The sequence below is a fragment of the Protopterus annectens genome, chromosome 2.part2 (genome assembly GCF_019279795.1).
Source record: "Protopterus annectens isolate FY-2018-M chromosome 2.part2, PAN1.0, whole genome shotgun sequence".
NCBI classification, from domain to species: domain Eukaryota; kingdom Metazoa; phylum Chordata; order Ceratodontiformes; family Protopteridae; genus Protopterus; species Protopterus annectens.
In genome coordinates this window covers 366373950-366399300 of record NC_056730.1, presented here as the reverse complement: position 1 = coordinate 366399300, position 25351 = coordinate 366373950, and the positions used below count along the sequence as shown (strand labels likewise).

Here is a 25351-nt window from a genome sequence, read left to right as displayed (position 1 = left end):
AATTCCTATATAAAAACCCCGCTGCTGACCCAGAAACTATATCTCAAGGTACCAAAGGGGTCAAAGCTTCCACTGCAAAATACCCTGTCCCCTCTGATAGGGATTCTAGGGCACTGGACAGATGGGGGAAAAACGTTTACACTTCTGCAACCTTGGCTGTAAGGGCTGTAAATTGTCAGTTTCATATGCTTAAATATCAGCAATACTTAATGTCAATGCTTAAACAGAAAATGTTGACAAATTCTGAATGTTCAGAGAACAAAGAAATGCAGGATTTATTGCATGCAGCTGAACAAGTGGGAAAGCATACTTTGCAATGTGGTTATGATTCACTGGAGGCCTCTTGCAGGGCCGCTGTTACAGGTTCTGTTATTAGAAGGCATGCTTGGTTAAAGGAACAGAATCTGCCTGATCATGTCAAAGCAAAATTATTAGATGCCCCATTACAGCATGATACTTTGTTTGGTGCTAAAGCAGAAGAGGTGTTGAAGAAAATGGAGGATAAAGCGAAATCCATGCAGACAGTTAAGGATTTCTTACAGGTACAACCACCCAGATTTAGCAGGAACTGGCCTTCAAAAAATTGGTCTTTTCCAGTGTCAGACCACAAAGAGGCAGATACAGACGTCCCAGAGGCAGATCTCAGCCCCAAGGCTCATACAGGCCTAAACAATGGGGTGCTCCTACCTCCAAAAGCGGAGAAGACAAATCACAACCTTACAGGAAACAGTCCCAATGACTTTCCTCTGACAGATCCAAGCACTTTTCTTTTGGCAGCCCCCTTAGGGGGAAAACTAGCACTTTTTTCATCAAATTGGCAAATGGTTACCCAAGACAAATTGGTCTTGAACATAGTGTCCATAGGCTACAGGTTCCATTTTCACACCTTACCAAGGGCAAAAGGTATGCCAGACCTGCCACACAATCAATGGGCAGAGGCACAAAAGCAAGTTGCAGCCCTCATGGTCATGAGGACCATTCAACAAGTACCACAACAAGAGCAGGGGCAAGAATTTTACTCCAGACTTTTCTTAGTGCCCAGAAAGGACAAAGCCTGGAGACCAATACTGGACCTGTCTATACTAAACATGTTTCTGGAGGTTCCAAAATTCAAGATGCTGACTCTACAGCAGCTACTATCCATGCTGGGCAAGAAGGCTTGGCTCGTAACTTTGGACCTAAAAGAGGCATACCTGCATGTCCCAATCAGACAATCTTGCAGAAGATACCTCAGATTCATAGCTGGCTCAATGCACTACCAATTCTCTGCACTGCCCTTTGGCTTATCTACTTCGCCCAGGGTCTTCACAAAATGCCTGGCACCAGTAATTGCATTTTGCAGACAAAGAGGAATTCAAATATATCCCTACTTGGACGACTGCCTTATTCAAGCAGAGAACAAAGACATTCTTCTAAAGCATCTGACGTTTGTAAAAAGATTACTAATTTGCCTAGGGTACACAGTAAACGAAAAGAAATCAAAACTAGTACCCTCTCAAGAGATAATATTCCTGGGTGCAAGCTTAAATACAACTGCCTAGATGGCTTATCTCACGCCAGACAAACAAAAGCAACTGACTTCTTACTTCAAAAAGTTGGCAACAAAGACCTAGTTATCTGCAAGGAAAATCCTGCAGGCCTTGGGTTTCATGGCATCCTGCATTGTACTAATTCCATATGCCAAACTGCATATGAGGAAACTGCAATGGTATCTAAAAAGTGTTTGGACTCAGCATTGCCACAGCCTGGAGACAGTAATTACCCTCATTCCCTGCCTGCAACAGGAGTTTCGATGGTGGGCACAGGCTTGTCATCTCAACAAGGGTCTGCCATTCACTTTACCCACAGCCAGACAGACACTGACAACGGATGCATCAGATTATGCCTGGGGGGCCCATATGGCAGGAAAATGTATTCAGGGCACATGGCCTGCAAGACAGATGCATCTTCACATCAATCAAAAAGAGATGCTAGCTGTTCAGAATGCCCTGACAGCTTTCAAGGACCTACTTCATCCAGGACAACTACTGATAAAGACAGACAATACTACGGTCATGTGGTACATAAACAAGCAGGGATGTACACATTCCTACCCCCTCTGCAGACAAGCAATGACCTTATGAGACACAGCACTGACTCATCAAATTCACCTGCAAGCATAATTCCTGCCAGGAAAAACATACTCTGGCAGACGAACTAAGCAGAAACCTCATGGATCACCATGAGTGGAAACTGGATCCGCAAGTCTTCAGCATGATAACAAGGAAATGGGGATGCCCAGACAAAGATCTATTTGCCTTCCCTCACAGCTGCCAATTAAAGAGATTTTGCACAAGAATTTATCACAAGCAAGCATGGAGAGTGGACGACCTATCCTTCAGCTGGAAAAATCTAACAGTATATGCCTTTCCTCCACTGCCTCTCCTTCCCAGGGTACTCCTAAAGGTCAGACAAGAGAAGCCAAAAATGATACTGATTTCACCAGACTGGCCATGCCAGCACTGGTACCCAGTCCTAAAGAGCTTGTCTCAAGGCCCAGCATGGATATTGCCTCAAACTTCTCATTTGCTGACCCAACAAAACAATCAGATCCTGTACAGTCAACTCAGGACCTTAAATCTGGCAGCATGGTGGATAATGTAGCCATTCAGAGCACTCCTCTCTCAAAAGCTGTTATGGATGTTCTCTTGGAGGCCAGGAGGCCCAGTACCAGAAAATCTTATGCAGAAAAATGGAAGCGATTCTGTGCTTGGAACCAGGAACAAAGCATTGACGCGTATGTACCTAATATTCCTCAGATTTTACAATACCTAACTGAGATGCTGGACAAAGGCCTTTCCTTTTCATCAATTAAGATTCATGCCTCTGCCATTTCAGCCCATTACAATACGGAACCACCTATCTTTTCTCATCCTTTAATAAGGCAGTACCTCAGAGGGGCCAAAAACATCAGGCCTCCAAGGAGAGCACCAATCCTGGCATGGGACCTCAATTATGTCTTGGAAAAACTCACACTGCCTCCTTTTGAGCCATCCTCAACAGCTGATATAAAATTCTTATCCTGGAAAACAGCTCTGCTCCTAGGAATAACCTCTGCAAGACGAGTCTCGGAGTTACAAGCACTCATGGCTGTGGAACACTTTATCATTTTTCATCCAGACAGGGTTTCTCTGAGGACAAACCCAACATTTATGCCTAAGGTGGTGTCCAGTGTGGCCCTCAACCAAACCATTCACTTGCCTACCTTTTATCCAAACCCACAAAACAAGGGTGAGAAAATTCTGCATTCTTTGGACATACACAGGCAGCTGCGCTTCTACTTGGACAGAACTAAAGCTTTCAGAAAGACTGAGCAACTTTTAGTGTTATATGCTACAGGATCGCAAGGAAAGGCTATCTCAAAACAGACTATTTCTAAATGGATAGGCCATTGCATCCGTTTCTGCTATTCTCAGAATGGCAAATCAGTGCCTAAGGGCATTAGGCCTCATTCTATCAGAGCAGCTGCCACTTCAGCAGCCTTCCTCAGAGGAGTACCAACCAAAGACATCTTAGAGGCTGCAACTTGGAGTTCAGTGCACACTTTTACAAAGCACTACCACTTACCTCTTTACTCTAAATTCAGAGCAGGCTTTTCCACTGCAGTTCTGCAGGGCCTCATAGCCTCTCCTAATCCTTTTTAGCCCAGCCACCCTTCCTCAGCTTTGGGATTCAACCCAAGAGTAATGACTGCAACAGTGAAACACGATGAACATAGTACAGTTGTGTACCTACCATAAATGTAGATGTTCAAGTGTATTCACTGTTGCAGTCCAGGTTACCCTCCCACCGACCCCTTTTATTGGGGTTTATCTATACTTCTCTATTCTATACAACCTATGTGGTGTATTTGCTTGTAGATGAAGGAAATGTTTCTTTACTGCATGTATGTTTATTGGCATAATATATTTAGCCTACCCTTTTGGGGGCACCTGACATCTGGGGCAAGAAAAACTGAAGAAAATGGCATCAGCTGCATCTTTTATACCCCTGGCACACTGACGTCAGGGAAGAGGCGACAGCAGCCGACGCTGAACCAGGACTTTGGAATTCAGGCCGACTGCGGGTAGCCTGCCAGCAGGATAACCAAAGAGTAATGACTGCAACAGTGAATACACTCGAACATCTACATTTATGGTAGGTACGCAACTGTACTTTCTTCGTGTTTCACTGTTGCAGTCATTACATTTGGGTAATCTGCTGGCAGGTTGCCCTCAGTCAGCCTGACTAACAAAGTCTTGAGTCCTGCGTCGGTTGCCGTCTCCTCTTCCATGATGTCAGGTCGTCAGGGGTATAAAACATGCCGCCGACGCCATTTCATTTGGTCTTTCTTGCCGCACAGTGCCCGAAGCAGAAGCAGTTCGCAAGTGCCGGTCGGCCGACTCCTGAAAATTTCGTTTTCGAGTTTCAGAATCGAAGTCTTCAAACTAAAGCTATGTACCCCATTGGGGAAACTTTTTCATGCTCCTTACTGATGTCAGTAAAAGTTAATAACTGTATTACTTGTGAGAAGCAAATACCTCATAAGGATTTTCATTTGTACTGTATTCCTTGCCTAGGCCCTGATCAAAATGTGTCTTGCTGTCGGTTTTGTGCTAAATTTAACCAACGCACTATTAAGCATCGGTATATTTTTGCTTCTAAATACTTTGGTTCAAGATTTAACTATCCTGAAATGTCTTCAGTTAGCAGTCCGACTACCGAAATTCACAAAATACGCAAGGAAAAAGACAGAGACAGACCGTCAAGGTCCAAAACCGACGACGAAGCTTCTCCTAAGCCAGTCGCCAGTTTGCCGGTACTCAGTGAGGCGCTTTAGCAGCCCCTGATGCCGGCTACTTTTGAATTGCAGACCTCTACCGAGACCCATTCACTGTCCGGTATGCTGCGAGATTCTGCAAATATTGAACCCGCGGATGTGTCTCCCTTGGATAGGTCTGGAGCTGCTGAGCAGGCACTGGCTTCTGAGGGTGTTTTCAGGTTTCAACATTTGTATATTAAACTGACGTCATCATCAAAAACAAGGCCAAAACCTACTTCTGTGTCTAAAAAACAACACATGAGCCACATGCTCAGGCCCCTATGCCTAAAAAACAAATGATCAAAACGGCTGAGGATTTAATTACCTTGATCAGACCGCGAGTCCTTTCGTGGCTCTCCAGCCTTTCACAGTCCCTGAGGGATTGCCCGACTGTTCAGCTCAGGGAAGCACCTAAAAGCCTGGGAGGGTATCACTCAGGACCGATGGGTGCTTCGAATTATCGCCGGAGGTTAAACCATCCCATTCTCTCATCCCCCACCTCAGTCCAAAAAAATCCCGGACCCGCCACCCAGTCAGTGGGATACTGCAGCCTCAGAAGTTTCAAAGCTGCTGCAGACCAGATCGGATTAGGGACTTAATCAAGATTCTTTTTGGTGCCAAAAAAGACCGGGGACTTGAGGCCCATTTTGGACCTCAGCATTTTAAATCGTTCAGTCAGAAAGTCCAAGTTCCGAATGATCACCCTACAAACCATTCTCCCATTGCTGGAGAAAGGTATTTGGATGTGCTCCATAGATCTCAAGGACGCTTATTACCATATCATGGTACATCAAGCGTCCAGCCTAGGAGGCAGTCATTTTCAGTTCCGCGCGCTGCCCTTTGGTCTCACCACAGCCCCCAGGGTGTTCACCAAGTGCTTGGCAGTCGTGACTGCTCACCTGAGAAGTCTAGGATTCCAGGTTTTTCCGTATCTAGACAACTGGCTCCTAACTGCCACCTCCAAGCATCTACTACTGCGGAGCCTTCAAGCCACTGTATCACTGGGCAGTTCCCTTGGAATCACCTTCAATTGGCCAAAGTCTGTGTTGCTGCCATCTCAACGAATAAGATTCATAGGGGTAGAGATAGACTCAAACTGAATGCGGGTCTATCTACCTACAGACAGGATACAAACCATACAGACTCAAGTTCGAGCCTTACTTCCCAGGTCCAAAGCCCCAGCCAGGATGGTCCTGCAGCTGTTGGGATCCATGTTCTTCTAGTCCCCTTGGCAAGGTTGCACATGAGAATTCTCCATTGGCTTCTGTCAGCTCAGTGGTCCTTTCAGGAACTCCCTCTCAGTCACCTCATATGGATCACGGAAACATGCAAACGGGACCTTCGCTGGTGGCTAGTGCCCTCCAATTTGGATCAGGGTTTGTTCCACCTCCTCCTGCGGCCACTTTGACCACGGACGCCTCCCAGATGGGGTGGGGGGGCATTTCCTGGGCAGGTCAGTCCAAGGCAAATGGCACCCGGAAGAGACCCTACTTCATATCAACATACTAAAATGAGAGGGCGTACTTCTGTCCTTCAAGCCCTTCACGATTATCTCCCTCAGGCGAATTGCCGTTCACTCAGACAACATGTCAGTTGTCTGGTACCTGAACAAACAGGGAGGGACCAGATCCTATCCTCTTTGCAGAGAAGCCATGAGAGTTTGGGAATGGGCAGTCAGTGGCTACTCATAACAGACTGAGCAGAACCATCCTCTCTCCTCAAGAATGATCTCTGAACATGACAGTGGCAAGTCAGATTTTCAGCAAATGGGGAGTTCCGTGTTGCGACCTCTTCGCAACTCCTCTAAATGTGAAGTGCAAAGAACCCCGTTCCAGGAAAGAGCCCCATGACCGTCCTAGTCCGCCCTGGCCCAATGCCTTCCTCCAGTTCCTCTCCTTCCCAGGGTGATCCAAAAGGCATCTCTCTTGGGGAGCAAAATGATCTTAGTTGCTCCTTACTGGCCTCGTCAAGTATGGTTTCCCTACCTTCAGAAATATGCTCTAGAAGGTCCGTGGTTCCTGGATCAGATCCCAGACCTTTTGGTTCATCAGTCGGGACTATTCCACCAGTCCCTGCACACCTTAAAATTGACTTCTTGGCTCCTCCTCTTCCGACTATAGTCAGGAGTCATACATTGGATCCAGAGGTTGTACACATATTATCTTCGGCCCATAAGTCTGCTACAAAGAAACTGTATTCTAGCAAATGGAAAAGATTTGCTATTTGGGCTCAACTCCGGGGCCTGGACCCCATCTCTATTCCCGTGGCAGAAGTACTAAAATTTTTAACTTCTCTTTTCAATCAAGGCTCTTCAGTCTCTACCATCAAGGTCCAATTGGCATTCCAATTTTCACCAATCGAATCTGTACCACCTTTAATGAGCACAGATTGATTGTGTAAGACCTTCTGAAAGGTGCTGCTCTGTTAAGACCTCCGATTTCTCATCCTGCACCTCCATGGGATCTCGGTGTGGTGTTGGCGCCTTAACTTCCTCTCCCTTTGAACCGGCTACATGTGATCTAAAGTTTCTATCATGGAAGACTGCTTTTCTGGTGGCGATTACTTTTGCCAGAAGAGTTTCAGAGCTTCAAGCTTTGTCAGTAAAACCCCCGTACTTGGTTTTTCACAAAGACAGAGTATCTCACAGGCCAAATCCTTCTTTTGTCCCTAAAGCTTGTTCCAGTTTCTGCTTACAACAATCGTTAGAACTTCCAGTCTTTTTTCCAAAATATTCTAATAAAGCGGAATTCATATTCCACACACTAGATGCCCACAGGTAGTTGCGTTTTTATTTAGACAGGACCAAACAAACAAGGAAAATAGATCAGTTGTTTGTATCCTTTGCAGACAATAAATTGGGCAAAGCTGTCACAAAGGTCACTATTGCCAAATGGATCAGGGACTGTATTACTCAAGCTTATTCCTATTCTAACAAAGAGCTTACCACCTTTGTCAAAGCTCATTCTACAAGGGCTATGGCTACTTCGATAGCATTTCATTCTAAGCTTGCCATTAGTGACATTTGTGCTGCAGCTACATGGTCTTCCTACAAATTGGATGTGGCACATTTGGTTCCACAGTGCTCAGGAGTTTTCAATGAGCCCACTCAGGATTTAGGTGCTAGGGACGCTGTCCCATCAGTACAGATCTTTTAGTTATGTACTACCATAACTTCAGATGTTTGGGATCCATCACCCTCCTTCCCCTTCCTTGGAGATCAGAGGATATCAGAAGGTCAGAATCCTGTTGTTTCATCTTGAAACATCTAACAATGTTATATAAACAAGTTGTGCATGTGTGCATGAATACAAACAAGATCTGGGGATTAGTGGTGGTGCATCCTGGGATAAGAAATAGCTCAGCCAATAAGAGGCCATTGGCTCGAGCCCATCCGTACAGAATGTAGGCGAGATGGATCCCAAACATCTGAAGTTATGGTAAGTACATAACTAAAAGTTATGTTGATTTCTGATTGTGTGGAAAATAGAGAGTTACAGGATTTATTGCATTCAGCAGAACAGGTTGGAAAGCATACTTTGCAATGTGGTTTTGATTCCTTGGAGGCCTCTTGCAGGGCTGCTGTAACTGGATCTGTGATAAGAAGACATGCTTGGCTCAAGGAGAAAAATCTGCCTGATCATGTTAAAGTTAAATTGTTGAATGCTCCTTTACAGCAGGACAGTCTGTTTGGTAATAAGGCAGAAGAGGTTTTAAAAAGAGGGAAGACTAAGCTAAATCTATGCAAACTGTAAAAGATTTCTTGCAAATGCAGCCACCCAGGTTCAGTAGATACTGGCTTACTAAGAATTGGTCCTTTCCAGTGTCCAACAGAGCCGCTCAGGCCAAACCGAGATGCTCCAGGTTTCAGTCACAAGGATCTTACAGGTCAAAACAATGGGCTGCCTCCACCTCCAAATCAGGAGGTAGCAAAGCACCACCCTACAGTAAACAGTCTCAATGACTTTCCTCTGCCATCTCCAAGCACTTATCTTTTGGCAGCCCCTTTGGGGGGAAAACTAGCACTTCATGCTCAAAATTGGCATCTAATTACCCAGGACAAGTGGGTCTTAAATATAGTATCCCAGCGGTACATATTTCATTTCCACACATTGCCAAACGGATGGCCAGATCTGCCACCAAATCAGTGGGCAGAGGCCCAGAAACAAGTCATGTCCCTCATGGATATGGGGGCTATTCAACCAGTACCAGAAAAGGAAAAAGGACAAGGGTTTTATTCAAGACTTTTCCTGGTACCCAGAAAAGACAAATCATGGCGTCCAATTCTGGACTTATCTATTCTAAGTACTTTCCTGGACATTCCAAAATTCAAAATGCTGACTTTACAACAGCTGCTGCCTATGCTAGGCAAGAATGCCTGGTTGGTAACTCAAGACTTAAAAGAGGCATACCTGCATATTCCAATCAGCGAATCTTGCAGAAGATACCTCCGCTTCAAAGCAGGCTATTTGCATGATCAGTTCTCTGCACTGCCCTTTGGCTTATCTACTGTGCCCAGGGTTTTCACAAAGTGCCTGGCACCAGTAATTGCATTTTGCAGACAAAGAAACATTCAAATTTATCCATATCTGGATGATTGTCTCATTCAGGCAGAGGACAAGGACACTGTTCCTTCAGCATCTGGCATTTGTAAAAAGGCTTCTAGCATGCTTAGGGTACATCAGAAATGAAAATAATGTTTTGAACCAGCTGCTACTGCGGATATAAAATTTCTGTCTTGGAAGACAGCCTTTCTTTTAGCAGTCACTTCAGCTAGAAGTGTTTCAGAACTACAGACTCTCATGGCAGTGGAGCATTTCATTATCTTTTACCCGGACAGGGTGGCCCTCAGGACCAATCCTTCTTTTATGCCTAAGGTGGTATCCAGTGTGGCTCCCAACCAGACCATTCACCTGCCAACTTTTTTCCCAAATCCGCAGAACAAGGAGGAGCGGATTCGGCATTCATTGGATGTACACAGACAACTAAGATTGTACTTAAACATGACAAAATCTCTAAGAAAGTCTGAGCAAGTATTGGTGGCATTTGCTGCAGGAACAGAGGAGAAGGCTATATCAAAGCAGACTTTTTCAAAATGGATAAGCCTTTGTATTTGTTTCTGCTACTTGCACCATGGTAAACCTGTGCCCAAGGGGATCAGATCACATTCCACCAGGGCTGCTTCTGCTTCTGCAGCCTTTCTCAGAGGGGTTCCTACCAGAGACATTCTAGTAGCTGCTACTTGGAGCTCAATTCATACGTTCGCAAAGTATTACTATTTACCTCTCTTTTCTAAATCCAGGGTAGACTTTGCCACTGCAGTCCTGCAGGGCCTTATAGCTGCCCCTAATGCTGTTTAATTCCATCCTCCCATCCTTAGCTTTGAGATTCTACCCAAATGTAATGACTGAAAAAGTGAAACACGAAGAACATAGTACAGTTGTGTATACTTACCATAAATGTAGATGTTCAAGTGTATTCACTGTTGCAGTCCAAGTTACCCACCCGCCAGCCCCCTTTCTTCTCTATTATTATACCTCTTCTTTCCTTCACTATGCTCAAAAGCCTTTGTGGTGTATTTGCTTTTAGTTGAAGATAATTTTTTTGTGTTCTAAAGTACGTGTGTGTGTGTGTGTGTGTGTGTGTGTGTGTGTGTGTGTGTGTATATATATATATATATATATATAGATATATATATATAGATATATAGATATATCTATCTATATATATATATAGATATATATATATATATATATATATATATATTTATTTAATTTATTTTTTTTGCTCTCCATTTGGGGGGCACCTGACATATGGGGCAAGAAAAACTGATTAAAATGGCGTTGGCTGCATGTTTTATACCTCTGACGACCTGACGTCATGGAAGAGGAGACAGCAACCGACGCAGGACACAAGACTTTGTTATTCTGGCCGACTGAGGGAAACCTGCCAGCAGATTACCCAAATGTAATGACTGCAACAGTGAATACACTCAAACATCTACATTTATGGCAAGTGTACACAATTGTACTTTTTCCCCCTCGATTTTTTATATATTTTGCTAAAAATGTACCTTTGCTGATCTAATTTTATATCTATTTTTTTTATAAATGCTAAACTGACTTTTCTTTTTCTTCACTAATTGATTATTCAACCATGGTGTTTTTTAATTTTTACTGAAGTTACTGTTTTGCATTCATCCAAAGTCATTGTGCAAGTATCTTCAAATATATCATAGCAGCTAATAGCATTATCTTTACAAATGGAATTCCATTTGCTCAGTTCAGATTGGAAATCAGTTGATCATTTGGATCAGAATAATCATGTCTAGTTATCAGTTTTATATAAACCACCATCAAAAAGTAATTGAAAATTTGACTGCTGTATGATCAGAATTGCCCACAGGTTCTAAAGAGGTGATATTAATCATAATATTTGAAATATTCGTGAATAATAAATCTGATTTATTGTTACCTTCTTGTAAAATATATCTGTTTAACATGTTTCCAGAATTATGTCAAGAAACTCAAGTTCAGTGGCATATGAAATATAACTGATTTTCACTGAATGTTAGGATATTTGAAATTCCCCACATTGATCATATTTGTGTCCAGAGTTTTTCGTAATATTTTCAGTAAACTTTAGATTTAGATCAATATTTATATTGCGGCTCCTGTAGCATGCCATCAGATTTAATTCTTGAGCTCCAAAAACGCACATGATTTCAACAGTAAGGCTTTAAAGCAAGCAGTCATAAATAGTATTGATTGTATGGATTCAGTGACAAAAAGTCATGACAGACCCCACCAGTAGTCACTGTTCTTAGGCAGTCATATTTTTGCAATGCAGATTACATTGTACCACCAGGCCTACATTATAACTGATATGTTGTATTAATAACTGACAGGCCAGTGCATTTAATCAATCTGCCTTCCTAAACAAGCAATGTGCATTAGCATAATAAATCATATCTTAATTCCATTTTCTCAGTTTTTAATTCCAGATGTTATAGCATTTATTTTTATTACTTTCTCATCTGACAGCAACTCATGTACTTGAGTTGTTTTTGTACTGTGGCAAGATGTAATTTTTCATATCTTAGCATTTAGGAGGTAGTTTTTATTTATTGATTTATTTATTTATTTTACTTCTGGTCCATCTGGTATGAAATTTTTGCCAGATCAAATATGCAGACATCAATACAGATTTCCATACCAGATTATTTAAGGCCCCGGGTTAACAACGACCTCCCCCATTACTGTTAGCTAACAGGGTGCTGGTGGAAATTGAGCTACTGTTGGCCGAAGAAGAGGTGGCAGGCATGCTCGGAGGCAGCAGGAGAGGAGGAAAGTTAGGAGTGTGGAAGTGTGATAATAGGAACTTTGAATGTTGGCAGTATGACTGGTAAAGGGAGAGAGCTAGCTGATATGATGGAGAGAGGTAAGGTTGACATCTACTAGAGACAATCTTAAGGCCTTCTTCACATATGTCCACAACCTCAAAGGAAGCACCCAGATCTGGTCAGAACTGGTGGTTAAGGACACCACATATACAAATGTCGTAGAGATAGCAAACTTGCTGCCTGACAGATTCAATGAAAACTTTACCCTTCTGTCCCCCTATCAGTAAATCAGAACATCCCCACTACCTGCCCACTTCCCCTTGTATCTAGGGAACAGGTCATCACTGCTCTCTCAAAGGCAAAAAATAAAGCCTCCATGGCACCCGATAACATCCCAGGTTGCATCCTACATGAACTCAGGCAGGAGCTTGCAGCACCATTAGGCACCTTATTCAACCAAAGCCTGAGTACTGGCTTCATCCCAGCTGAGTGGAGGACAGCCACTGTCATCCCTTTACACAAAGTTGGAGCATCCACCGATCTGGGAAATTATAGACCCATCACCCGAACTGGCCTGATCTGAAAGGCCATGGAACGGATTATCATGGACCTCATTAACAAGGACATTGGCAACTTCCAAACACTTGATCCCACACAGTTTGGCTTTGTCAAGGGGAGGTCATGTCTGCTAAATTTGATTGACTTTTTTGAGATGGTCACCAAAGCCATGGACAAGGGGAAGATGGTGCACACCGCCTACCTTGACCTGGTCAAAGCCTTTGACACTATTCCCCACTTGGGCATAATAGATAAACTCTTTCAGGTAGGCATCGATCCATATGTTACCAGATGGGTAACAAACTGGCTCACTGATGGAACCCACGTAGTCAAAATAGGGGAAGCCACCTCAAGCAGTAGACCCGTACAAGCGGCGTACCCCAGGGTTAGGTCTTGGGGCCTCTGTTATTTGGGATGTACTTTTCTGAGGTGCAGGCTAAAACCAGTGGGCTATGGGTGACCAGGTTTGCAGATGACTGCAAGCTGGGTGCTGTCATCAATTCCCCTAGTGATGTGGACAATCCTCAAAGAGGGTCTCACTAACACAAATTACTTATTCCAGAAACATGGCCTCAAGCTGAATACCAAAAAATGCATCATCACCCCCTTTGGAGAGAGTGACATCCCCACAAATTATCACATTAATAATGTCCTAAGCACGCAATCAGTCGTGAGGGATTTGGGCACCCAAGTTGATAGCAATCTCACTTTTGACCACCATGTTGCTTCTGTTGTATGGAAAGCCTTCTTCATGGCTCACTTCATAAGTAATGGTATCTCATCCACAGACAAGGATGTCATAACATCTCTGTATTTTTCCCTTATAAGGCCCATTATTGATTACAATGCCCCTTTCGGCATCTACCTCGCAAAGCACATGCAGCAGCTGGAGAGACCACAAAGGTTCCTCACAAGGAGATTCCAGTGCCTCAAACATCTACCATACAGAGGCTAAAAGCATTGTCCCTCTTCTCAGTTTTATACAGATTCCTCAGACATGTCCTGTGTCTGGCATACAAGGTGATCACAGACCCCACCTTGATGGGACTGCTGCATATCCTGAAGTCAAGCTCCACTCGAGTAACCCACACGCACAGCCTCAACCTGGTCTGTGACCTCATCAACATTTGTTGGTGGGACATATTTGTGTCCCAGAGACTCCCCACATCTATGGAATAGACTTCCTCTCCGCATCAGGCAGAGTGCCTCTTTAACCTTTTTTTAACGCAACCTGGATAACTGGATGGGAAACAGAAAATATACTCCTGGGATTCCAACCATGTCCCTGCTGGACAGGGGCATTGGGTGCTGATTTTTCTAAACATGAGCTAAACTCTTGGCTAGGCTTATAAGGGCCTCAGGGCCAATAGCTTAGTAACCTCCTGTGATCCTATGATTGTGCGTGCAAGAGGCCAGATGGAAGGGGAATAAGGCCAGATGTATCGAAGGTTGGTTCAAATTGTTCCGTCATGGTATGGATGGGAGGCGAGATGGAGTAGGGATTATCCTGAAGGAACAGTATGTCAAGAGTGTTTTGGAGGTGAAAAGTATCAGAATTGAGTGATGTTTATGAAGCTGCAGATTGATGGTGTGATGATGAATGTTGTTAATGTATATGCTCCCTGAGTTGAGTGTACGATGGATGAGAAAGAAAAATTTTGGAGCAAGTTGGATGAAGTGATGGCGAGTATACCAAAGGGTGAGAGAGTAGTGATTAGAGTAGATTTCAGTGGGCATGTTGGTGAAGGGAACAAGAGGGGATGAGGAGGTGATGGGTAGGTTTGGTGTTAAGGAGAGGAATGCAGAAGGTCGGATGGTAGTGAATTTTGCAAAAGGAATGGACACGGCTGTGGTGAACACGTATTTTAAGAAGAGGGAGGAGCACAGAATGACGTACAAGAATGGAGGAAGATTCACACAGTGGATTATATCCTATGCAGGAGGGCAATTTGAAGGAGATTGAAGACTGCAAAGTGGTGAGAGGGGAAAACATAGTCCGGCAGCAAGGGATGGTGGTCTGTAGGATGATGATGGCAATCAAGAGGAGGAGGAGAGTGAGGGCAATGCCAAGGATCAAATGATGGAAGTTGAAAAAGGATAACTATAAGGTGGAGTTCAGGGAAGAGTTAAGACAGTCACTGGGTGGCAGTGAAGCGTTACCAGATAGCTGGGCAGCCACAGCAGAAGTGGTAAGGGAGACGGCTAGAAAGGTGCCTTGTGGCATGTGGACAGAGGAAGGAGGATAAGGAGACCTGGTGGTGGTATGAGGAAGGACAGGAGAGTATATAGAGAAAGAGGATGGCGAAGAAGTGGGATTGTCAGAGAGATGACGAAAGTAGACAGGAGTACAAGGAGACAAGGCATATGGTGAAGAGAGAAGTGGCGATGGTGGAGGATAAGGCATATTGCAGGTTCTGTGAAAGGATGGCACTAAGGAGGAAGAAAAGGACCTGTACCAATTAGCTAGACAGAGGGACTGAGGTGGGAAAGATATACAGCAAGTTAGGGTGATAAAGAATAACGAGGGAAATGTACTCACAAGTGAGGAGAATGTGTTGAGTAGATGGAAAAAGTATTTTGAGGGGCTGATGATTGAAGAGAATGAGAGAGAGAAGGTTGGAAGATGTGGGGATAGTGAATCAGGAAGTGTAATGGATTAGCAAGGAAGAAGTAAGGACAGCTATGAAGAGGATGAAGAATGGAAAGGCTGTTGGCCCAGATGACATACCAATGGAAGCATGGATGTGTTTAGGAGAGATTGTGGTGGGTTTTTAACCAGATTGTTTAACAAAATCTTGGAAAGTGAGATGATGCCTGAGGAGTGGAGAAGTGTATTAGTACCGATTTTTAAGAATAAGGGTGATGTGCAGAGCTGTAGTAACTACAGAGGGATAAAATTGATCAGCCACAGCATGAAGTTATGGGAAAGAGTGGTGGAAGCTAGGTTAAGAAGGGATGTCATGATTAGTGATCAGCAGTATGGTTTCATGCCAGGAAAGAGCACTACAGATGCGATGTTTGCTCTGAGGGTGTTGATGGAGAAGTATAGAGAAGGTCAGAAAGAGTTGCATTGTGAACTTTGTGGACTTAGAGAAGGCATATGGCAGGGTGCCCAGAGAGGAGTTGTGGTATTGTATGAGGAAGTCAGGAGTGGCAGAGAAGTTTGTAAGAGTTGTACAAGGATATGTATGAGAGCATTGTGACAGTGGTGAGGTTTGTGTTAGAAGTGACAGATGCGTTCAAGGTGGAGGTGGGATTACATCAAGGATCAGCTCTGAGCCCTTTCTTATTTGCATTGGTGATGGACAGGTTGACAGACAAGATCAGACAGGAACCAGTGGACTATGATGCTTGAGGATGATATTGTGATTTATATTGAGAGTAGGGAACAGGTTAAGGTGACTCTGGAAAGGTGGAGATGTGCTCTAGAGAGAAAAGGAATGAAGGTCAGCAGGAGTAAGACAGAATATAAGTGTGTGAATGAGGAGGAGGACAGAGGAATGGTGTGAGGATGCAGGGAGTAGAGTTGGCGAAGGTGGATGAGTTTAAATACTTGGGATCAACAGTTCACGAATAATGGTGAGTGTGGAAGAGAGGTAAAGAACAGAGTGCAGGCAGGGTGGGGAAGAGTGTCAGGAGTGGATTTGTGACAGACTGGTACTAGAAAGAGTGAAAGGGAATGTCCAGAAGATGGTAGTGAGACCAGGTATGTTATATGGAGACGGTGGCATTGATGAGAAGACAGTGGTCAGAGTTAAAGATGTTAAGATTTCCATTGGGTGTGACGAGGATGGACAGAATTAGAAATGAGTATATTAGAGAGTCAGCTCAGGTTGGAAGGTTTGAAGGCAAATGCCAGAGAGGTTTGATTGCATTGGTTTGGACATGTGCTGAGGAGAGATGCTGGGTATATTGGGAGAAAGATGTTAAAAGTGGGGCTGCCAGGTAAGAGGAAAAGAGGAAGGCCTAAGATAAGGTTTTTGTATGTGGTGAGAGATGACATGCAGGCGGTTGATGTGACAGAGTAAGATGCAGAGGACAGGAAGAAATGGAAAATGATGATCCACTGTGGGCAACCCCTAATGGGAGCAGCTGAAAGAAAAAGAAGGAAGAAGACTTCTGGTCCAGTTTATTGCTGGTATAGAGATCACCACCTTGAACCCACCATCAGTCTTTTCAGGTAAAGGTCACAGTCCAGGATAATCTCGGCTGTTTGCACGCTTCCCAAGGTCTTTGAAAGCATGTACAGACAGGGCCCATGCTGGCTTTATGGATACATAGGTATAAGTTATTGCAGTTATAAGGCCCTGAAAGATAATGTACAGATAGGGTCCATTTCAACTTTATGGCCACTCTTTTGAGCATAAACTTTATTGATCATTTTAAAATTGAATTAAACATATGAGCGTATTTACAAAAATCTCAATATCAGTGGCACGTACAATGGTTTGTCAAGCACACTTAGCAAAATAAATCTTACATTCCTTTGGGCTCTCCTGTGTTAATTTCACACATTGTCATAAACCTTGTGCTGCATGTAGTTGCACAACTCACATGTGCTTTTATTTATCAATATAATTTGTCAGTTAATATGTATAACAAATCAAATATGTACATTTTGCAATACAAATGCTATTTCATCAGTGTAAATCGAGTACCTTCCACAGTACTCTATCTCTGTCCTTCTGTTGGATTTATTGTTTGCTTGTATTGTATACATATTTGTGTTTAAATATAGCTTGCTGTCACGTTTTCCCCACTGACCTCAATTGTATATCTTGTAAGTCATTCATAATACTCATTACACCTCTTGTTCGTTTAATGTTTGTTTTCCATTTTCTAGAGATTGCCTTTTTGCCTGCTAAGAACAGTAAACTTAATAAAGCTTAGCTGTATCTGAGGTCATCTAATTTCAATTTCCAATTTAGAACATCATTTCTTTCATTAGATTAAGCCAAATCCTTCTTTGGTTTATTTGCTTAGTGCATATGCAAAAAACGGCAAATTACCTTCCTCCACCTTCCTTCATCCTAAGTTACAGTGGATATAAAAAGTGTACACACCCTTGTTAAAATACCAGGTTTTTGTGATATAAAAAAATGAGACCACAACAAATAATTTCAAAAGTTTTCCCACCTTTAATGTGACCTATAACCTGTACAATTCAATTGAAAAACAAACAAATCTGTTAGGGGAAAAATAAAAAAACATACAATAAGCTAGTTGCATAAGTGCACACCCTTAAACTAAAACTTTGTTGAAGCACCTTTTGGTTTAATTACAACATTCAGTCTTCTTGGGTAGGAGTCTGTCAGCATGGCACATCTTGACTTGGCAATATTTGCCCACTCTTCCTTGCAAAAGCGGTTCCAGTTCTGTCAGATTGAGAGGGCATCTTTTGTGCACAGCCCTCTTCAGGTCACCGTACAGATTTTTTATTGGATTTAGGTCTGGGCTGTGGCTGGGCCATTCCAAAACTTTAATTTTCTTGTGATAAAAGCCATTCTTTTGTTGATTTGGATGTATGCTTGGGGTAATCGTCATGTTGAAAGGTGCAATTCCTCTTCATCTTCATCTTTCTAGCAGATGCCTGAAGGTTTTGGGTCAAAAGTGACTGGTATTTGGAACTGTTCATAATTCCCTCCACCTTGACTAAAGCCCCAGTTCCAGCTGAAGAAATGCAACCCCAAAGTATGATGCTGCCACCATCATGCTTCACCTTGGGAATGGTGTTATTTTGGTGATGCAAAGTGTTGTTTTTGCACCAAGCATACCTTTGGGAATTGTGGCCAAAAAATTCAACCTTGGTCTCATCAGACCATAACACTTTTTCCCACATGCTTTTGGGAGACCTAATGTATTGTTTTGCAAATTTTAACCGGGCCTGGATGTTTTTCTGTGTAAGAACAAGCTTCTGTCTTGCAACCCTACCCCCATAGTCCAGACATATGGAGAATATGGGAGATTGTTTTCACGTGTAGTACACAACCAGAAATTTCTGCAGCTCCTTCAATGTTGTTGTAGGTCTCTTGGCAGGCCTCCCTGACCAGTTTTCGTCTTGTCTTTTCATCAATTTTGGAGGGACATCCAGTTCTTTGCAACGTCCCTGTTGTTCCATATTTTCTCCACTTTTTGATGACTGTCTTCACTGTGTTCCATGGTATATCCAATGCTGTGGAAATTTTTTTGTACCCTTCTCCTGACTGATACCTTTCAATAATGAGATCCCTTTGATGCTTTGTACGCTGTCTGTGTAGCAGGCAACTGAGTAAATGTCAGGAAAATCCTACTAGGACAATTGAACTTTATTTAGGGTTTATCAGTCTCTCTCTAATTGATGACAGGTGTGTACCCAAGAAGATTGAAGCTGTAATTAAATCAAAAGGTTCTTCAACAAAGTATTAGTTTAAGGGTATGCACACTTATATAACCAGCTTATTGTACATTTTTTATATTTTTCCCCTAACAATTTGTTTTTCAGTTGAATTGTACAGGTTATATAGGTCCCATTAAAGGTGGGAAAAGTTTTGAAATGATTTATTGTGATCTCATTTTTTATATCACAAAAACCTGGCATTTTAACAGTGGTTTGCTTTTCTTTCGGCTTTTCCCGGTTAGGGGTTGCCAGAGCGGAACTCCGGTCCACTAATGATTGGCAGTCGATTTTCTTGGTGCTGAGGTGCCAGCCTGACACCCAACCTTCAATGAAGGCACGCCCATTCACGCATGTCTTTCGAACGCCACTCGACCGCGGGGAGGACATGCAGACTCCACACAGAAGGCGCTCCAGCCGAGAATCGAACGGGAAAACAGCGGTGTGTACACTTTGTATATCCACTGTACAATATGTACAAAACTGAACTAGCATAAGCTGTTAAATAATTAAGCATCTAGCACTAGAAGAAAAGAAAGGTATATATGTACACAGGTTCTTGTTTGTAAATAGAAGTGCAAGGAAAGAGTAATGTGGTTTTCTTCTGTACATGAAATTTCAAGATATGTCTTAGTATTTTCCCCCCTCACTGAGTGACCCAAGAAAAGTAGTGCAGAATGACTTTGAATTAATAATAGCAATTTTATAGGTTCATAGGTTCATACTAGGCTATCTGCCCTAGGGCATTTATAAGCCTAGCCAGAGTGTGTTTGGCTTTCGCCACCCATTTTAAATTAATTTTGCTATGCCCTTTTTCGAGGTTAGTATACTGTGCCTCTGTCTAACAGTGACACAGAAGTGATACCTGGGGTAAACCTACGATCTCCCATCCACTCATCAAGATTCCTCTTGAAGAGAGTCAATGAGGGACTCTGCCTAACCTGGACTGGGATTTTATTCCAGAGTGAAGGGAGCCTCTGGGTTATGAATCTGTCCCTCCAGCATGTCCTATTTATTTCAGTGCTGAGGTTCAAGTCTCTCGAGCGCGTAGCTCAATGGAATTTGGATTTTCTGAGGTGCAGCATGTCCATTAATTCCGGGTTGGACATGGCTTTATATGTCAGGCACAGATTGCCTCTGAGCAGGCGGTATGCCACTGAGCTGGAGTTTCTTTAACCGGGCAGCATATGGCATCTGTTTGAGCCCTATGATCCTCTTGGTGAGGTACTTTTGGAGTCTTTCCAGTTGCTGCAGGTGTCTGGTAAGGTACATCACAAAAGGGGCATTGTACTCAATTATGGGCCTGATGAGGGATGAGTAAAGAGGCACGATGACCTCCCCTGATCTAGATGTGAATCCCCTCATGATTAGGTGGGCTATATAAAATGTTTTTCTAACCACTTTGGCCACGTTCAAGTAATGAATTTTTAAAGAAATGCGTGTGTAAATAATTGAATTTTGTTGGAAGAACTGATGAAAATATACTTTTTGAACTTTTTAGCAAAAAAAGAAAGAAAATGGTGGCTCTTCCTTTTCCTTGCTGAGGGGCACTTAATCTAGTGGTACAAGTTTGATTTCTAGGTTTGAGCAGGCTAGCCTTGAGTTATGTAGGTTCAGTCATGGAAAGACTGTTTTTGATGATTTTGTTAAGTTTTGTTTGAATTCCTTGCACAGATAACCCTTGTCTTCCCAGTTTAGTGTCTTCAAATGATGTGTTTTCTTACTAGAGCAAAATGCAAGTATTTTCCTAACATCTGAGACTTTACTCACAATATACTCTGCTGCCCTCCAAGTATTCCAAAGGAATATTTTGAGTATGAGTTAGGGACTAAATGGTGGTGAAGTTAACATAAGTAATTTACACTGGTATTTTTTTGTAATTCTTATTTTTTTTATGTGTATCCCTTTTCTTCTGTAACTTGCTTTGTTTCCCTTGACTGTGGTATTGCTGAAAGGATTTGTGAGGATTCTTGCACTAACCTGGTGATGAATAACTGAACATATGCACAAATTGGCAGAAAATTGTTCAGCCACTTTCTTCTTGAATTATTAGTTATCAATGAACAAAATCATTGCTTATTTTGGTTCGATAGGCAGTACAGTGATTGGAGCTGTTAACTCTGAATTTCATGGTCTGAAGCTTCACATATGTCTTTTTGCAAAGGTCCTATATACCTTTGTACAGACATCCTTCATATAAATTTTTTCCTGCAGAAGGCATGGCGGTGATATTTTTTTCATTTACTGTTGTGGCCTGTGTAATGTCTGAAAAAGTCTGCTAGAATAATTCAGTTAGCCAGTCTACATATAATTGAATAAATTTAACAATCAGACTTGTCCAAAGTACAAACAGTTCACCTTTTGCTGTTCATTTTATACCACATATTACACAGCAGATTCCCTATGCAACCTCACTACTTAAGATTTATGTATGTTATGTATGCATAGTAAAACTAAAGTTTCTTACTTTTCTCCAGGGCTGTGGTTCATGCAAAAATGGAAAAAATCCGGGTCGTTGTTGCAGCTGACCTGTCGAGATCACTCAGATCCACGACAAACATTTCTGTACAAGCTCAGTAAAAAAGCAGGTAACAATATGTGTTGCTTCTTCTGTCATTCTCTCTGAGATAAATCAACAGTGATGTACTTCATAAATTTGATTTACTCTTGGTTTTAATTTTAACGTCAATTTTCATTCACACTCAAATAGTGAACAGTCTTTTTTTTAGAAATTAACTTCTGTTCCTTACTTCCTTTGGAGCATTCTAATTGCTGCACAAGCCAGTGCACTGAGAGAGAAGCTGGTGGTTTGCTTGTATTCAGCCTTAAAGGAATTCTTTGAAGAGCTGCATTTTTCTAAATATGCTGATGGACTTCAGCCTGTATTGTTGATGAGAATTTCTTTGGTGCATTGAAACTTTATTAGATCTGACATTGAAGACCTTGAGGTTGGGGTTACAATCTCTTCCATTAAGAATTTGGCATATTTTTTTGGAAGTTCCCAGGCTTGTGGAAGCATGTCCACCTATGATGATTCACACCTTGATGTTATACATTTACTATTTATTTTAATTTAGTTTATATATGTTTTGTATGTATTTATTTTATTTTTTATTTAAATTGCTTTAGTTTATCAGGTTTGTCTGACTGGGCTTAGTCAAAAAAAAAAGCGTCAGCAGAGGCCTGGGGAGAAAAGTTCTAACATATTACAAATGTTTTTAAACAGGTATTCAGTAATATACATGTTGCTATATAAGAAAAGTCATCCCCCATGCTTTGTAGTTCCTTTTTTGCCGCATGCATATTTCAAATCTTGATCCTTGCTAATGTCTGTTACATTCCTGCATTCTTATCCGTTGTATTTAGTGCTGAAATAAAAACTTTTTTATCAGTATTTGCCATGAAATGGCAGAAGGTGGCTCCTCAAACAAATGGTGTTTGTATCTTTCTCCTTGCCTAGCAGGTGGGCCATTGTCTGTCTCTTAGACTTTTCTTGCAGTACTGGCTGGAGTCCTGTCCTGCTAGACCAAGTCCATTTTCATCGTCTTCAAGGCTCCCCCAGAGCAGAGATAATCTTCAGTTAATGGGAACCTGACTATATTCTGGTCCTATGTTACAGTAGGGAAAACAAGGTCAGGGGATAGAGGCACATTGGATCCTACCCTGGATGGGGATGCATTCCACAGTGTTTGGTTTGCCTTTTCCCCAATTGATCACGCTAGACCTTAGTCCATTTTGCCAAATCACTGAAAGCAACTATTGGAACCAGCCTTCTAGAGTACTTGTTGCTGATGTTTCATTTTCATGGGCCTTCCCTTTATGCTATCTGGACTTGTCTTCCCTGGTTGAGGAGGAGCAACTAGAGATTTCAGATGTGTGTTTGGTGTTTAGTTGGTGCTAGAGTTGCAGGTGCGGGGGGTCACATATTGAGAACTAGCATGGGCCTCTCCTCCTCATCATGTTGCCTTAGTTGTGTGGTGTTTCACTCATAGGCTTCTGTTAGATGCCTCATTGAGCCTTCTCATGATCAGATTCTTAGAGTGAATGGTAGACACAGGTGTATGAAAGGATCTGCTTTTTTCCTGTTAGTGCAACCGAATAGTGTCTCAGTTGGACCTCTGTCTTGTTGATATGGCAGAAGATTCTGACTTGGATGGTAGACACACCACCGTTCCTGTTCAGATTGATCTGGTTAAGATTGACCCTTGTTGTAGGTGCTTTCCTTGTGGATGCTGCTTCTGTTAGGAAGAGCTTGGGTGGTATTCACAATTATTGCAGGATGCCTTCCTGCTTAAGAAGGTGGTTCACTTTGGGATGTTCTTCATGTTTCACTGTTGCAGTCATCACATCTGGGTTATCTGCCTGCAGTAGCCCTCAGTCTGCCTGATTATCAAAGTCTTGGGTCCTGCGTCAGTTGCTGTCTCATCTTCTGTGAAATCAGGTAGTCAGGGTATAAAGCATGCAGCCGACACCATTGCATCAGTCTTTCTTGCTGTGTGGTGCCCGAAGCAGAAGCAGTTCGCAAGTGCTGGTCGGCCGACTCCTGAGATTTTCGTTTTCGAGTTTCAGAACCGAAGTCTTCAACCTAAAGCTAAGTACCCCATTGGGAAACTTTTTCTTGCTCCTTACCTTTGTCAGTAAAAGTTAATAATTGTATTACTTGTGGGAAGCAAATACCTCATAAGGATTTTCATTTGTACTGTATTCCTTGCCTAGGCCCTGACCACAACATGCCTTGCTGTCGGTTTTGTGCTAAATTTAACCAACGCACTATTAAACGTCGGTATATTTTTGCTTCTAAATACTTTAGCTCAAGATTTAACTATCCTGAAATGTCGTCGGTTAGCTATCCGACTACCAGAATTCACAAAAAACGCAAAGAAAAAGACAGAGACAGGCCATTGAGGTCCAAAACCGACGAAGCTTTTCCTAAGCCGGTCACCGGTTCACTGGTTCTCAGTGAGGCGCTTTCGCAGCCCCTGATGCCTGCTACTTTTGATTCACAGGCCTCTACCGAGACCCATTCGGAGTCCGGTATGCCACAAGATTCCTCAAGTATTGAACCCGCAGATGTCTCTACCTTGGTTGGGTCCGAAGCCTCTGAGCAGGCACCAGCTTCTGAGGGTGTTTTCAGGCCCAAAGATTTGTATATTAACCAACACCATCATCAAAGCCAAGGCCAAAACCAACTTCTGTGTCTAAAAAAATGACGCGTGAGCCACGTGTTCAGGCCCCTATGCCTAAAAAACAAATGATCAAAATGGCTGAGGATTTAATTACCTTGATCAGGGGTTCCCAATCTCCTCCTGCTAAGAGTCCTAAGCAAGACATTGATTATGAATCTTCAGATCAGGTTACCATTTCTTCTGATTCCTCTTCTGATCAGGAATTTTCTATTCCCCCTTATGAGGACTCTGATGCAGAAGAATCCATCCCTTCTGCTTCTCCTCCTGAGGATTTTTCTTTTGGAGAAACTTTGCATACCTTAAGGGAACATTTTCATTGGGAGAGTCAGGATTTTTCAGAATCCAAAAAGAGACTTGGGGATTTTCTTCTTCCTCAGCAAAGGCCTTTGGCTATTCCTCCTGTTTTAGTCATTGTTTATGATGTTTTCTCAGAATCCAGCATGGCTCCTGATTCCCTGCCACTGGCTCCTAGTAAGCCAGACAGATATTACAGGGTTCCTGACTCCTACAAGTTTCTTTTCAAAAATCCTACTGCTGATCCTGTAACAATTTCTCAGGGTCCCAAGGGTGTTAAGGCTTCTACTGCTAAAAATCCTACCCCTTCTGATAGAGACTCCAGGGCGCTGGATAGATGGGGTAAGAAGGTTTATACGTCTGCAACCCTGGCAATCAAATCAGGGCTTTAAACTGTCAATTTCATATGCTTACATATCAACAACATGTTATGGGCTTACTTAAACAGAAAATTATGTTGATTTCTGATTGTGTGAAAAATAAAGAGTTGCAGAATTGATTGCATTCAGCTGAACAAGTTTAGAAAGCATACTTTGCAATGTTGTTTTGATTCCTTGGAGGACTCTTGCAGGCATTCTTTGCAATGTTGCAAAGCATACTTTGCAATGTTGCAAAGCATACTTTGGAATGTTGTTTTGATTCCTTGGAGGCCTCTTGCAGGGCCGCCGTAACTGGATCTGTGATAAGAAGGCATGCTTGGTTCAATGAGCAAAATCTGCCTGATCATGTTAAGGCTAAATTGTTGGATGGTCCTTTACAAC

The 25351-nt window shown here is 42.6% G+C and overlaps 1 protein-coding gene across 1 annotated transcript in view; it reads left to right on the top strand.

The window, feature by feature from the left end:
* The window catches only part of FAM135A (family with sequence similarity 135 member A), a 1678755-nt gene that overhangs the window by 1307880 nt on the left and 345524 nt on the right, over positions 1 to 25351 (top strand). Inside the window, exon 19 of the mRNA XM_044063901.1 lies at positions 21588 to 21698. Coding sequence (XP_043919836.1) covers positions 21588 to 21698 — 111 coding nt within the window. The remainder of the gene's footprint in view (positions 1 to 21587; positions 21699 to 25351) is intronic.